Below are 17,498 nucleotides of genomic sequence, written 5' to 3' on the forward strand. Positions count from 1 at the left end.
GTAAAATTTTGCCAAGGTTGGTATAAAACATAACTAATATTAAATAAAAGTTCTATGAAAATTGTAATGCTAGTTACTAGCTAAGAAAATCTATTATTCTTGAAGAAAATTATCTTTATCAGCATTTTGCTATTCAAAATATTTACAGGACAAATAAGTTATTTTAAGTTAATGTAATATAAAAACACTTACCTTGACACCATGGCCCACATCATCCAGAACTGTATAGTCAATAGGTTTCCGAATATACCTTACAGGGCGCTCCATATTTGCAGGTGCTATTATTTTGTGAGTTCTTGATGTATTCTTATTTGTTGTTAAAATACCAATCTCTCTTCGAGCCACTTTCTCTTTATGAATGTCCACCGTCTGTATTTTAATATAAACAATGCAAGAAAATATTGTCAGGCATAATAATATATATGATGGCTTATCTTGGATCATATACAAATTGGACCATACAACTGTATCACATGTCTGTTTTCCTGTGAATACTATATCTTTCCCTTCAAAATTAGGCAAATTGTTATCCTCAAGGCTCAAAACAGCGAATAGCTTACAAGTAATTAAAAGCATAAACTAATTTAATGGAATTGATTCTAAAGCAATCTTCTTTCCTAAAGATTTGGTGTTTGTGTGAAGAGTTGGGGAGCAGGGCAGTATTTACACTCAGAGTAGCTTAAACAATATGTAGTGAGAATGCAGGCCAGAAAAAAAAATCAGTAATTAGAACACAATGAGGTAAGTGCAATAGTGAGTGATACATACAGTTTATTAGAAATTAAAGTGTTCAGAGCAAGATACCAAACTAGGTTGAGACAGGTTCACTTAAAGGCTTCATAGAGAAGGCAGGTTTTTAAGGATGAATAGAAGTATATAAGAGGCAAATATAGAAATTATTCAAGGCAGAAAGAACTGCATGTTGCAGACAACGGTGTAAGAGAAAAGATAAGAGCAGATGTCACAGCCTATCTAACACTGACCTTTATGGCTTTAATTTTTTTTTAATTTACTTGTTAACATTTAAAAACTGGATAGTAGTTAGCACAAGAGAAATTACATAACTGCTCAACAATTTACACTTTGCCTTAATAGTAATGGGAAACCAATAACAAATTTAAATTGAGCAACATCACCACACCTGCATTTTAAAAGATTCCTCTGGCACAAGTGTTGAGGACAAACAGAACAAGACTACTGACAGACCAATTAGGCAATTATGGTAATCTAGGTAAGAAAATGTAAAAATGTCAACTGAACTGAGAAAAGGGGTGGTGGTATTATCAGAAAAAGACAAGTTTAATATTAATGCTCATTTAAGATCTTATTTCACCAGAATTTTTAAAAATTGACTGGGAAAAAACCTGTAATCAAAAATGTTTTCCCAACTCCAAAACAAGGTACACAGAGACAACTCTCCTTGAGTGTCTAGTACTCTTGCACATATTGCAAGAAAGACACATGATTCCCTTTGCTCTGGATATTTACACAGTAAACAGCCTTAGAAGATCTAGTGAGTGTCTCCTTGGAAAGCAAAATACAGGTTTATTTACTGTCCAGTATAATAAAGATAATGTCATATACATACATACCCAAAGTAAAGGTAAGGAAGGCTTATTGTTCATTATACAAGATCTGGTCCCCTAAGCTGGGAGTTCTTTTATTTTAATACACCCAATTCAGAGGGCAAGCATCACTCAGCTCTCTTTATAGAATCCTACAAAAATCGGGGCTGGTTATTTGGCACAAATGCTGACATTCTGACTAATGCTACTTCCACGAATAATGACATCCTTTGTGTAACCCAAGAGTCCCTGTGTTTTCTAATAGTATCCATAATACTGTGGCAGGCTAACTGGTTCGCTTGCATGAAGAGTGAAATCTCAAACCCTTTACAAGTTTTGATAGTTTTGGCAATGAGAATGGACTCTGACAGAGACAAAGCTTTTTAAAAATGGAATGAGAGGCTAGTTAACAGGAATTGAGAGAAGACCATGGGAATTGTGAGTCAACATGTTGACCAAACTGTATGGTCAACCAAGCAACAAATGGTCTCTCCACCTTATTGCCTATTAATGAGGCTGGATTGAGAAGGTAGTTTCAGGCTTAGGACCAGAAAGTAGTAGATTCAAAGACAGCAGCCCCACTTACTATCAGGGCCCACCAGAAAGCAACGTGGCTATAGATACTGAATAAAGCTGTTCCCACACAGAAATGGATGATGTCAGTAATGATGACCTTGCTGCAGAATACAGGGCTTTGGGTAGACCAAAAACAACAGGGGTTTATTTAGCTGCTCAACATGAGGCTACAGCACCACTCAACATTAAAGTCAGTGCATCTTGCCCTGGCCGATTTGGCTCAGCGGTTAGAGTGTCCACCCGCAGACCAGAGAGTTCTGGGTTCAGTTCCCGCTAAGGGCACGCACCTCGATTGCAGTTTGTCCCTGGCCTCGGTTGGGGTTGTGTGGGTGGCAACCAGTCGATGTGTCTCTCTCACATCGATGTTTCTCTCTCTCTCACCCACTCTCTCCCTCCTGCTCTATCTGAAGATAAATGCAAAAATGTCCTCGGGTGAGGATAAAACCATTTTTAAAAAGCCAGTGCATCTTGTTTACTGATGCAGAACAGCTACCTCCCAAACACTCCCTATCCACTCAAGTATCATTATGTTCTATACCCCCAACTCAACTTCTTTTACGAGAAAGATGAATAGGGGTTGGGTCAAGCTCTCCCAGTCTCCAAGGGGAATAGAAAACCAAATATATCTGGGTATACTAGATCACTCTTAGGAGGGTAGACCTCAATATTTTATGGCTCTGTAAGGTACCCATCCTCTGGGTATTTATCAGAAGAAAATGAAAACACTAATTCAAAAAAATACATATGTGCTCCCATGTTCACTGAAGCATTATTTACAATAGCCAAGACACGAAAGCAACCTAATTGTCCATCAATGGATCAATGGATGAAGAAACTGTGATTACACACACACACACACAGAAATACTATTAAAACATTAAAAAAAAAGAAAGAAAGAAAAAAAAAAAAAAAAGCAACCCTGGCCCATTTGGCTCAGTGATTAGAGCATCGGCTTGCGGACCAAAGAGTCACAGGTTCGATTCAGGTCAAGGGCACATACCTGGGTTGCAGTTCAGTCCCTGGTCTGTGCGAGAGGCAACCAATCAATGTGTTTCTCTCACATCGATGCCCCCCCCCCTCTGAAGATAAATGGAAAAATATCCTTGGTAAGGATTAAAAAAAAAAAAATGAAATCTAGCCATGTCTAACTCCATGGATGGACCTTGAGGGCATTATGCTAAATGAAGTAAGTCAGACAGAGAAAGACAAATACAGTATGATGTCATTTATATGTGGAATCTAAAAAGCAACATGAACAAAAATCAACTCATACACAGAAAGAACAGGTTGGTGGTTGCCAGAAGGAAGGGGGTGGTCAAAATGGGTTAAGGGGTCAAAGGATACAAACTTCCCCCTGACCGGTTTGGCTCAGTGGTTCAAGTATTGGCCTGAGGGCAGAAGGGCCATGGGTTCGATTTCTGGTCAGGGAATATACCTGGGTTGCAGGTTCAATCCCTGGTCCTGGTCAGGGTCATGAGGGAGGCAGCTAATCGCTCTCTCTCTCTCTCACATTGATGGTTCTCTCTCTCACTCACCCCCTCCAATTCCACTTTATCTAAAAAACAATGGAAAAATATCCTTGGGTAAGGATTAAAACCCCCACACACACCAAAAAATGTCTATATTGCATATTTGAAAGTTGGTAAAAGAGTAAACTTTAAGAGTTCTCATCACAAGAAAAAGAAATTTTATAATTATATATGGGACAGATGTTGACTAGACTTACTGTGGCGATCACTTCATAATATATACAAATACTGAATCATTATGTTGTATACCTGAAACTAACATATTGTTTTACCTCTTTTCTTTTTTAAAGAAAATATATACATACTAATAGAAATTTGTTTTCTTCTGCTTTCAACACTTTAATCCCAGTCAATTTACTATCACTGCTCAACCTAGCTATTGCAATAGCATTCTAACTGATCCATATGCATCCAATCTAGCCTCTTCCCAATCTCTTCTCCATGGTATAACTATGGTGATCTTCACAAAAACAATTTGCAAAGATATATGCACCCCTATGTTCACTGCAACATTATTCACAGTTGCCAAGACATGGAAGCAACCAGTGTCCTTTAACAGATGATTAGATAAAGATGTGGTACATATATACAATGGAATACTAACCCAGAAGAAAAATCAATACTAACCCAGAAGAAAAGATAAAATACTGTCATTTGTGACAAAACTGATGGACCTTGAGAATATCATGAAAGCAAAATAAGTCAGACAGAAAAAGTTAAGAACCATATAATTTCACCCATATTGGTGGGATATAATACTGAAAGCAACAAATGAACAAACAAGAAAGACAAACAAAAACTCATGGACACACACACACAAAAAAACAGTATGGTGGTTAACAGAGGGAAAGGAGGTTGGGAATAGTAAAGGGTAAAGGGGGTCAAATATATATAGTGATAAAAGAAGATCTGACTATGGGTGGTGGGCACACAAGGCAATATACAAATGAAGTATCATGGAATTGTATACCTGAAACATATAATTTTATTAACCAATGCCACCCCAATAAATTTAATTTTTTTTAAAACAGTAAACTTGAGAAAACAAAATGAAAAAATGTAAAGATGTCTTACTTAGTTAAATCTTATTAAAAGAACATTCCACATGGTTCCCAGTCTTCATGTGAAAAACAAATTCAAAGGGCTCAAGTTTGTTCCATATTTTTCTCATACATCATTGCATCCACAACTCTACTTAAAATCATCTGTTTACACCCTTTTTTCTACCTCCCTCACACATTGCAGAACTATTCCGAACACAATTTCAAATTACTTGACTGGGTAGAGAGAGTGGAGGGATAGAGAAAAAGAGAGAGAGAGAGAGAGAGAGAGAAAGAGAGAAAAAAGTAATGGATATGTAGATCAGTGTGGTAATTCCATGGAATGGGGGGTAGACGGTATAAAGAGGCATAAATGGTAATGGAAGAAGACTTGACTTGGGGTGGTAAACACAATATACATTGTACAGATGATGTGTTGTAGAATTGTGCACCTGAATCCTGTATAATTTTGTTGACCAGTGTCATCCCAATAAATTCAATAAAAAGGGCCCCAGGCAGTGTTGCTCAGTTGGTTGAACATCATCATCCCATGCACCGAGGGGACACCTGTTTGATTCCTGGTCAGACACATGCCTAGGTTGCAGGCTGTGAACTTAATCACAGTAGAGGGATGTGTAGGTGGCAGACTGATGTTTCTCTCTCCCATTGATGTTTCTTCCTCTTCCTTTCCCTCCCTCCCTCTCTCTCCCTCTTTCCCTTTCTCTCTCTAAAATCAATAAAACGTATTTTAAAAAATAAAAGGAAAAAAGTTACTTAAATTTTTTTTTCTGAGTCTACTCCCCCTACAGTCTCCCAATTAGGAATCATGAAAATCCAAATCACAATCCATCCGGCAACGCACAACCCTCCATATGGCAGAGTGAATGAATAAAGTACGCAGGAGGAGGGGAACAGGATTAGAACATTTGTATAACGACAACACGCATATGTTCACCAAGACAAAGTTAGCTTTTTCAGGAAAATAATTCCTCCACACACGTGAATTCCCTTACTTTCACACTTTTTTCTCCATCTTTAGATAGCAAAAGAAGCAGTGTACTGTAAAGAAAATTAGTTTTTCCCCTGGCCAGTTTGCCTTAGTGGTTAGAGCCTTTGCTCAGTGGTTAGAGCTTTGGCTCAAGGACAGAAGAGTCCCAGGTTCAATTCCTAGTCAAGGGCACGGTACCTGGCTGGGTTGCAGGTTCGATCCTTGGCTCTGGTCAGGGTCGTATGGGAGGCAACCAATCCATGTGTCTCTCACATAAATGTTTCTCTCCCCCATCCTCCCTCCTTATGTAAAAATCAATGGAAAAATATCTTCAGGTGAGGATTAACAACAACAAAAATTAGTTTTCAATTGTAATATACTGGAGATAAAATTTAAGAGGTACTACCCAGCCAGTGCAGCTCAGTGGAGTGAGTGTCGTCCCATGCACTGAGAGGTTGCTGGTTCAATTCCCAGTCAGGGCACATGCCCAGGTTGTGGGGCCCAATCCCCAGTATGAGGCATGCAGGAGACAGTCAATAAATGTTTCTCTCTCACTGATGTTTCTATCTCTCTCTCCCCCTCTCCCTTCCTCTCTATCTAAAAAAATAATAAAATATATTTTTTTAAAAATTTAAGTTACTCTAGTTGAGAGGAACTAGAAGGCCTAGATGATCAACCTATAGCAACTCCTGGACCTATGAAGCACAGCTGAAAACCACTGGTTAAAAAAAACACACACAAACATAAAATCAGAAAACCTAGTTGTGAAAAAAAAATTTTTTAAATCCTCACCCGAGGATATTTTTCGATTTATCTTCAAATACAATGAGAGGGGAGGGGGGGAAAGAGAGACACACTGATTGGTTGCCTCCCACATGACCTCAACCAGGGCCAGGGACCGAACCACAACTGAGGTATGTACCCTTTACTGGAATTGACCCTGTGACTAGTCCATGGCCAATGCTCTTAACTGCTGAGTCAAACCGGCCAGGGCTAGTTGTGAAATTTTATACAAGTTTTTAAATTTACTAAGATTCCATTTTGCTTATATATAATGGGGACAGGGTACTATTAGAACCTGTATTGTTGCTTCATACACAAGTACTAAAAATATTAACCAAGTATGAATCTTATTTCCAACGATCTAATCTCAAACCAGCAATTAAGGTAAAGTGATTATTAATACAAAAACATGGACATATCACATTGTGTATCAGAAACATAATAAATGTTGAGCCTGGAGGACATTATAATAAGTGAATTAAGCCAGATGCACAGAGAGAGAAAAACTGCATGACCTCACTTATATGTGGAAACTAAAACAGCAGTAAACTCAGAAGGACAATAAAAGGTGGTTACCAGGGGTGGAAAGGTGGGGGAAATGGGAAATCTAAAAAAGTTCGAACACACAGAGAAGCACAGTAGAAGGTGGTTGCCAGAGTCAGGGGGTGAAGGAAATGGAAAGATGTTGGACAAAAGCTACAATGTTGCAGTTATGTAGGACAGTAAGTTTAGAGATCTAATGTACAGCATAATGACCAGTTAATAATACCATATTGACTGCAGCTAATTTGCTTATAGAGTAATTTCAGGTGGTCTCATGAACAAAAAAAAGTTTACTATGTAAGATGTGTTAATTAGCTTACTGTAGTTTTTTCACTATGTAATATATATCAAGTTATGATGTTATACATTTTAAGTACATACAATTTTTATTTTTAAAAATAAAGTTTTAAATATGATAAATGTGAATTATGTTTAAATCTCCAGTTTTGCCACTAGCAATAACAGCATTTTGAAGGGCTACTCAGGGCCAATCTAATGAGTATTCCAAGGTTCTAGAAGTTGAAACTCAGTAATTCCAAGGTACAAACTAAAGAAAAGATAGAAACCCAAAGGCAAAATCTGATAAATGAAGATCATGCTTAATGATTCAGCAGCACCTAAAGGAGAAGTGATAAAGTAAAAAAAGAATATATATGAAATAAATCTGGGAGTAATGGATAAAATGAATATATTTAGGGGAAATCACCTTTTAAAGCATGAGAATATTCCTGAAGACCTTATACACAATTCAAAGCTCACAAAATCCAAAACTAAGTTTAATACAGGTCAGTGTTTCTGTTTAGAGTCCAAACACCAAATGACAATAAAATAAATAATTTAACAACTTTTTTCTCTTTATCTTCAACTGAGGATATTTTTTTCCCATTGATTTTTAGATAGAATGGAAGGGAGGAAAAGGGGAAGAAAGAGAAGAGGAGGCAAAGAAAGAGAAACATCAATGTGAGAGACACATCAATTGGTTGCCTTCCGCACACTCCCCAACCAGGGCTGGGGATCAAACCTGCAACCCAGGTACATGCCCTTGACTGGGAATTGAAACTGTGACCCTTCGGTGCTATGACCGATGTTCTAATACCAGCCAGGGCAGTTTAACAACTTTTTTGTCCAGTTTTTAAATTATGTGATGTTCGGAAATTTTTTTAATTTGAAGTCTTCACATTTTAAAAATAATTGTTTCCATTTTAATGTGCTATATTGCACTTTTAGCCCAAAAAATGAAATTGTACTATATGGGCTGGTAACAAAGACATAACTGCAGTAGCCTAATACAGAAGAAACAAAGCCTTTGAATTTGGTAAGAGGCAGAATCTAGAACTAATATAATACAATTAGAAAACCCTTAACAGACTCAATATAACAAGTACAAATAATATAAAGAGTTGAGAGAAATAAGAATGACAATAGGGAACATAATATAATCAGTAAATACAATCAGAACACTCTGAAAAAATCGTAAGAAATTTTATTCCAGTCTGATTATAAATAAGGGAAGAAATATGAAAACAATGAAATGGAAGTTCAAAAGATTAACCTGAAAAAAAAAAAGTATGTGGCCTTCACAGCCAGGTACAACAACACAACCCCCATCTACTTATGACCATGTATCTCTCTCATTGCCCTATCCCCATCCAATGTTTTATTATTATTTTTTTTTTAATCCTCACCCGAGGATATTTTTCCATTGATTTTTCAGATAAAGTGGGATGCAGGGAGGGAGGGAGGAGTAGAGAGAGACAGGAAGGAAGGGGGAGAGAGAAACAAGGATTAGGTGCCTCCTGCAGGACCCCAACCAGGGCAGGGGGATCAAGCCACAACAGAGGTACGTGCCCTTGACTGGAATAGAACCGGCGACTCTTTGGTCCGCGGCCCGATGTTCTAAACTGCTGAGCAAAACTAGCCAGGGCCCAATGTAATATTATTGATGCCAAATATTCCCAAACGGATCTGCAATGTCTCGTGATAAAAAATTCAACAGGTTTTTTTCATAGTTTCAAAATGTACATGAAAGGGCAAATGGACAAGAATGACCTAGACACAGATAAAAAGAAATTAGAAAGGGGGTAGGGGAGGTTTTGCCCATTAACATTTATTATAAACCCATAGTAAATAAGACAGTAGTATTCTTATACAGTGTTAAATAAATGGACCAATTCAACAAAAGAGAAATCAGAAACAAACACGATATCTTACAGTGATGGCACAGTAGGAAAGAATGCACAAATAAAGTGACTAGTTTGCCACTCTGAAAATGGATCCCTATACCTCAGATATGGGGAAAAAGACAATTTCAGATTCAGTAAATGTAAATGCAAATAAGTGACATATTTATAATTAAAATATTATAAATTAATGAGAATAAATTAACTATGAATAACTATATATGAAATATAGATAAATCTTACATAATGCAAAATTTAAAAAAGCAAGTTGTGCTAGACTACATACGGCATGAATCTATTTTTATTAAACACAAATAAGATTAAACAATAATTTAGGGATCATATATATGTAATGAACTTTTTTATTTTATTATATCCTGACCCGAGGATAATTTTTTCCATTGATTTTTTGTTTTTTAATCCTCACCCGAGGACATTTTTGCACTTATCTTCAGATAGAGCAGAAGGGAGGTTGGGGGGGGACAGAGAGAGAGAGAAAAATATCGATGTGAGAGAGGCACATTGACTGGTTGCTACCCACACAACCCCAACAGGAACCAGGGACAAACTGCAACCGAGGTACATGCCCTTAGCAGGAACCGAACCGGGGTGTCTCTGGTCCACGGCCGACGCTCTAACCACTGAGTCAAACTGGCCAGGGCTCCATTAATTTTTTAAAAGAGTGGAGGGTGGGGTGTTACAGAGAGCAGGGAAAGGGGAGGGAGAGAGAGGGAAGAGAGGGAGAGAGAGAAACATACCTCGGAGAGAAGCACATCCATTGGTTGCCTCCCGCGCATGCCCAGAACAGGGATCAAACCTGCAACCCAGGTACATAATATTGACTGGAAATTGAACCTACAACCCTTTGGTGCATGGGTCAATGCTCTGAATCACTGAGCCACACAAACCAGGGCAATGTAATAAACCTTTTTAAAGGAGAAGGAGCCCTGGCAGGTTTGACTCAACTGTTAAGAGCGTCGGCCAGCGGACCAGAGAGTCCCCAGTTCAGTTCCCACTAAGGTTGCAGTTTGTCCCCGCCCCGGTTGGGGTTGTGTGGATGGCAACTAATCTGTGTCTCTCTCACATTGATGTTTCTTTCTCTCTCTTTCTTCCCCCCTCTCTCCCTCCCGCTCTAACTGAAGATAAATGCAAAAAATGTCCTCGGGTGAGGATGGATGATGGATGGATGGATGGATGGATGGATGGATGAAATCAACATTCCCTGAGGGGCATGAATTAAAACACAAAGGTAGAAGAAAAAGAACTGATCATTTTCTAGTTAACTCTGGTGGTAGATTCCCAGATGTCTGTTTTATTATTACAAATTTTTTAACATACATTATATTTATTCTTTTGAATGTATTAAGTGTAAGATACTTTTTCGAGTCTTTAATTGCACACAAAGTACAAACAGAGCAGAAAAAAAAAGATTAATATTTCTGGAGCAACACCAAAAGACTCCAAAAAGAAACCTCGATTAGCCAGCCATATTTGGCATGCCAAAAATAAGAAAGAAGGAAGGGTGCAGAGGAAAATTCAAGCAGAGGAACAGCATAAGCAAAGTCAAAGAGGCATCAAAATACAACACCTGCTAAGAGATTAGAGAAAACTTAAAATAATATGAACAAAAATAAACTGAAGTGTACTGTAAGAGTTATTAAAGATAGCCCTGGCCGGATAACTCAGCTGGTTACAGTGCCTTGATATGCCAAGGTTGAAGGTTTGATCCCCAGGTCAGGCCACATACAAGAAGCAACCAAATGAATGCATACATAGATGGAGCAATAAATCAATGGTTTTCTCTCTCTCTCTCTCTCTAAAAGTCAATAAAATCGTTATTAAAGAAAGACTAAAGAAATTGGAAAATTAAATATCACAATTTCTTTTTTTTAATCCTCACCAGAAGATTTGTCCATTGATTTTTTTTTTTTTTTTTTTTTAGATAGAGTGTAAGAGAGGGAGGAAGGGGAGGGGGAAGAGAGAGAGAGAGAAATATCCATGTGAGACACATTGATTGGTTGCCTCCAGCATGACCCCAACCAGGGCCAGCAATCGAACCTGCAACCCAGATACATGCTCTTGACAGGAAATCCAACCTGAGATCCTTAAATCCGCTGGCCGGTGCTCTAACCTCTGAGCCAGACATGCCAGGGCTCACAAACAGTCCTTTATGATACAAGATTAGAAACTGAATAGACAAAACAAATTTTGTAGAGAGCAAAGGTTCTAAAGGAATGATTAAAATATTCCAACTAATTCTATTTAGAAATGAAAATATATTTCTAAAACAAATGTTAAAAAGTTAAATTTCAATAAAAAATAAATAAAATTTAATTTTGAATGTTAAAAAAAAAGTTAAATTTCATAAAGACAATATTTTCAAGTTATCTTTTAAGATACGATTATTTAGAACTGTTATACAAAAAGATGTTATTTTAATTATGTTCTCCTTCCTTTCCCTTCCCAGTTTGGTGGGAGAAAGAAAACATTCTTCTTTTAAAGATCCTCTAGAAATATCCTTTCTAATTATCAAAAGACAGAAAGACAGGCAGCAAAAAAGTATGTAAAAGATAGAAAGGCAGGCAAGAAAGAAGTATGATTTAGCAAAACTCCTTAATATTGCACATATTTTCTATAACATCGTATTGGAAGGCTGACCAGCCTCACAACTGTCTCTGCCAATACAGAGAGGGAATTATAGGTTTCAAGTAAAGAACTAGGATATACATTAAAAAGTACAATAAATGTTTGCTGAAAGAACTACAGAATATAAATCAAAACACTTCTGTCCTGAATAGAAAAGAGAGGAGTATGAAACGGGTAGAAAAAGTGTAAAACTCCTGAGACAAGCCAAACAGAGAAAGCCTTCAGCCAAGAAAGAGACAATGTTTGTCTGTTACTGCTTCTTTGGACCAAGCTCTGGAAATGGCCCTATGCCCAAAATTTGGAATTAAAGCTTTGTTCAATAAGCCTTGAAACAAGGTCCCAATCAACTGTGAGGTTAACTTGATTCAGAATGATCTATACAAACACTATAAAATAGTTCTATTTAGAAAAGATGAGCTACAAAATAAGACTCTGGTGGAAAACATAATATAAAATGCTAGCATCAGAATTATTCTGATTTATTTATTCCTGGGAAAAACTGGATCTGTCACTAACACTTTGGCCCATATGCAATTTTTTAGTACCACCCAATGACCCTTTTCTGTCTCCTCTTGCTTAATATAAGACACACTACAGAACACTGCACAAGCTAACTATACATCCACCTCAAACAAAAATGTTATGTTTAATTTTAATGATAACCATATTTTATTCAAACTAGAATCCAAGGTAAATATGAAGTTTTAAGAGAGCATTAAGTCACAAATTTATCTTCTAAATTTCAGGTCACGAATTTGTACTTATTTCCCAACCTACTGTTCCTTACTATGAATTCTTTTTGTTTTAACATTTCATGAGTGTCTCTCCCTTCTTTAAACGATAGTATAGCACTGGCTGGTGTGACTCAGTTTGTTGGGTGTAGTCCCATGCACGGAGGTTGCTGGTTCAATTCACCTGGATTCCAGGATGGGGGCTTGCAGCCAATCAATGTCTGTTTCTGTCTCTGTATGTCTGTCCCTATCCCTGTCTCTCTCCCTCCCTCCCTCCCTCCCTCTCCCTCTCCCCTCTCTGTCCCCTCTAAATATCAATTTAAAAAAATTTTTAAATAAAATAGATAGTATATTTAAAATTCTGTAAAAATGTCAGGCATTATAATCAAATGACTAAAACCACAGGCTCAGGAACCAGATTACAGAGATTTAAAAGACTACCATTTACTTGCTGTATGACCTTGGGCAAGTTACTTAACCACTCTATGCCCTAATTTTTCTTACCATAGATGAGATTTTAAAACAAACAGAAAAATCCTATCAACCTCACACTATTAGGAGGATTATATGAGTTAATGTGTAGAAAGAATTTTTAACAGTGTCTTGAATGCAGAAATAGTAGCTTCAATTATTTTCTGTTCCCCAATCTATATTCAAGTGTTTAAGTCTGAGTTTACTAGATGATGCTAAACCAATTATAGCCAATAATACAATTCATATAAGCAATCTTAGAAATTAAGAACTGTTACTTAGTTCATTTAACATACCGTAGCTACATTAAAATGTAATAAGGAGTGCAAATCAATTATTATCAGAAAAAAAAGTCAGGTCCAACACTTTGATATGATTTAGACTGCACTCAAAAGTAGCCCTTTCTGAGCCTCATTTCTTTCACATTCATCATAGAAGTATTTCTGGTCCTACAGTTCCTCTTAAAGAAATTACCACATTTGGAGATATTAACTAATCAGAATAGAGGCTAGAACCAAAACACCTGTACACTGCCAGGCAATTCATCCTAAAATAAAAATATAGAGGAAGGTGGTCAAAATAGGTGAAGGGGTTTAAGTAGCACAAACTTCCAGTTATAAAACACATGTTAATGTATAGCACAGGGAATGTAATTAAGAAAACTCTAGCCCTGGCCAGTTTGGCTCAGCAGTTAGAGCGTCGGCCTGTGGTCCAAAGAGACTGGGTTTGGTTCCCACTAAGGGCACATAACTTGGTTGCAGTTCGTCCCTGGCCCTGGTTGGTCGTGCGGGTGGCAGCCACTCGATGTGTCCCTTTCATGTCGATGTTTCTCTCTCTCTCTCTCTTCCTCTCTCTCCTTCCCACTCTATCTGAACAAAAAATGGAAAAATGTCCTCGGGTAAGGATAAAAAAAAAAGAAAACTCTAGTAACTTTATATAGTGACAGAGAATTTACTAAATCTACCATTATGATGATTTTATAAGGGATATAAATGTCAAATCACTACACTGTACACCGGAAACTAATATAGTAATATAAACTGTATTTGAATAACATTTTTAAAAGTAAAATAGAAATAACCCTTGAGAGGTTCAGAATCTGGAAGTGACAAGTTCTCCAAACTATAAAAGTAAGGAAAAGAATCAATATCAGAGTGAAATAGCCTTTGAACTCACCAAGATGGCTATAATAAAGAAATGAGTAAATAGATAAACAAAGAAATAGTGTTTTCCAGGATGTGGACAAAATGAAACCCTCATAGACTACTGGTGGAACTACAAAATGGTGCAGCCACTATGAAAAACATTGGGCAGTTCCTTAAAATTGTTAAACACAGAGCTACCATGTGATCCAGCAATTCCCAGTTCTAAGTATATAACCAATATAACTGAAAATACATGTTCGCACAGAAACTTATACACAAATGTTCATAGCATCATTATTCATAATAGCCAAAAAGTGGAAATAATTTAAACATCTATTAACTGACAAATGGATAAGTAAAATGTGATATATCCATAGAACAAATATGGCAATAAAAAGATGTAAGTATCACCCTGGCCGGTTTGGCTCAGCCATTAGTGTCGGCCCACGAACCAGAGATGTGGGTTCGATTTTGGTCAAGGGCATGTACCTTCGTTGCAGTTCAATTCCCAGCCCTAGTCAGCATTGTGTAGGAGGCAACCAATCGATGGCTCGCTCTCTCATATCAATGTGTCTCTCTCTCCCTCCCTGCCACTCTATCTATAAAATCAATGGAAAAATATCCTCGGGTGAAGATTAACAATAAATAAATAAATACACACACACACACACACACACACACACACACACACACACGCGCACGCACCCTTGTTCTACCTAAAGTGGAAGGAGGGTGCTTTGGAACTTCAACTGAGCCTCCTATTTACCTATGTGAGGGAAAAGGCAAAATTAGGCAACTATTGAAGAGAGAGAAGTCAATATCAAATAATATATTAGCCAGACTTCGATAAAATTTATCTGGCTAATAATATATTAGCCAGAAATCGATAAAATTTTCTAATTAGAATAATTCAAAGAGCATTTATATATAAAAGGAACTAAACCCAAATAGATGGTGAGAGATATGGGAACACAATGAAAGGTTCTGGAACTACGTACCCTTAAATCCCAAAATGATAAGAGACTACAGAAAATTGGAAACATCACATAAAGAAGGCCACCTTGAAGGGAAGCAGCAACTTGTCATGGGACACAGCTAGGCCACAGGGAAGAAACCAAGGAAATAAATATTCTGAGCTTATCTTTCTCACTGCTTTTGACCTGCCTGTGTTCGACACTGGCTGCATTCAATCTGAAATCAGAAGTCACAGATGCCCATTGACATAATCCATATGGGTAAGCCGTCCAGAGTAAAGACCAGTGGGAAGATAGTAGATCAGGAAGATCAAATAGAAGTTACCTCTCATGTAGAAGCATGCACAGAAGTAGTAGGAAAGATCAAACCTGAACTTCTGGGACCAAGGAAAAGATTTCCCTGAGCAGGGACAGTAAAGCTAAAGCCTAAAAAATGAGCAGTTAGCCAGACAGAGAAAAAAGGGTAACAGACATTCTAAGCAAGGGAACTCGTCACTACAAAGGTACACTTCTAGAACCATAAGTGAATTAGGATGTTTGAAGCACATGATATGAAACAGGTAAGGGAATGAAATGAAACTAGAGAGGCAAGGGTGAGACAAGATCATGCTTGCATCAATACCATGCTAACAATCTAGCCTTTATCCTGAAGGCAAAGTTTAAGAATTAATGTATCATCTGATAGAGGTGGATGTGGGTTTTTAGTAAAAGTGATGGGCACACAAGGTTTTGGGTTCAATCCTTGGTCAGGGCACATACAATAATCAACCAGTGAATGCATAAATAAGTGGAACAACAAATCTCTGTCTCAAATCAATAAATAATTTTTTTTTAAAAAGTAATGGGCACAGAGATTTTCTTTCAATGTATTAGAAGTCAATTCTCTTATTTCTTGATTGAATAACTCTTGTCTAGTCATTTCACAAGAACTGCACAGCAGAGTAGAAGTTTGGAGAAGTATGCAAACACTGGTAATACCTAATTACAAGTTCTAATCCACTTCAGCCTTTTTAAAAGAAATTCTCCACACTCAAGACTTTTTCAGGAATAAGCAGACAAAGACATTGTTAGTGACATTAAGTAATCTATTTAAAATTCTGAACCACCACATAGTGGCAAAACTAGGATTCAAACCCAAGTCTTTTAAGATTCCAAAGCACACCATACCACACTGCCTTATTCATTCAACAAATACTTCAGAAACCACCTAAGTGCCAGTTACTATGTTTTGAGGATACAGAGGTAAATTAAACATGCTCTTTACCTTTAAAGAATGATGAAGGGAAGGGAGACACATACCTCAAGTCATTGAAAAAATAGGAACAAGTTGGATAGCAGAGCACGAGAGAGAGCAAGTAATTCTACCCTGAGCTAATCAGTGAAGACTTCAGATGGTCCTTGTCTTAAGCAGAACAGAGACTAGACAAAGTTAATTCTAACTAAGACAAATAGATTATGGAAAAGCAAAGAGGGACAAATTTACATACTATGTTTGGAACACTTCAAGAAGTTGGGACACCCATTCCTGATCAGTGTGCTCAGTAGTTAGAGCATCGACCCACACACCAAAGGATTGTGGGTTTGATCCCCGGCTCCAGTTGGGGGGTGTGTGGGAGGCAACCAATTGATGTGTCTCTCTCACATGGATATTTCTCCCCTCTTCTTTCCACTCTCTCTAAAAAAAAATCCATAAAAAAATATCCTCAGGTGAGGATTCACACAAAAAAAGAAAGAAAGAAGTTGGGACACCCAGATACAGAGACACAGAAGAAAAGGCCGAAGCAGAAGCTGTTATGTAACCACAAGCCAAAAAAACACCTGGATTCACCAGAAGCTAAGGAAAGATCCTACCCTAGATGGGGTGCGGCCCTGCTGACACCTCAATTTGAACTTCTTGCCTCCAGAACACTGAGAAAATACATTTCTGTTGTTGTAAGCCACACGCACATGGAGAAGTTGGGCATAGCAGGAATGCAATAAGAGTTGGAAGAAAGCAGATCAAAGAGCCTTTTATGACACACTAGGAGTCTGAGGTTAAACAATAGCAAGTGAAAAATTATTTCCAGGCTTTGAAGCAAGACTAGGCTACTGTGAAGACTCAAATCTATTAGGAGATTCAAGTTGTAGCCTGGTCAATGGTTTACAGACAACCAAAGAACATATAATCTGAAAGAAACTACCAAACTAGCTATTTATTATCAAGCTATAAGAAGGAGGGTTCCAAAGTCCCTTTCTGAAAAAAAGTGTTCCTTACTCTAAGTGAGATGAGAACAGTCCCTTGTTATACTATTACTTAGAACAGAAATAAAAAGCTGGTTTAGCCCAAA

The 17,498-nt window shown here is 37.5% G+C and overlaps 1 protein-coding gene across 8 annotated transcripts in view; it reads right to left on the reverse strand.

Annotated features, from left to right (window-relative positions):
* The window catches only part of ABI1 (abl interactor 1), a 134,498-nt gene that overhangs the window by 35,733 nt on the left and 81,267 nt on the right, over nucleotides 1-17,498 (reverse strand). For all 8 annotated transcript variants that reach the window (XM_036257597.1, XM_036257600.1, XM_036257598.1 and 5 more), the window contains exon 3: nucleotides 193-369. In XM_036257597.1, coding sequence (XP_036113490.1) covers nucleotides 193-369 — 177 coding nt within the window. The remainder of the gene's footprint in view (nucleotides 1-192; nucleotides 370-17,498) is intronic.

This window comes from Molossus molossus, unplaced genomic scaffold (genome assembly GCF_014108415.1).
Source record: "Molossus molossus isolate mMolMol1 unplaced genomic scaffold, mMolMol1.p scaffold_m16_p_1, whole genome shotgun sequence".
Classification (NCBI taxonomy): domain Eukaryota; kingdom Metazoa; phylum Chordata; class Mammalia; order Chiroptera; family Molossidae; genus Molossus; species Molossus molossus.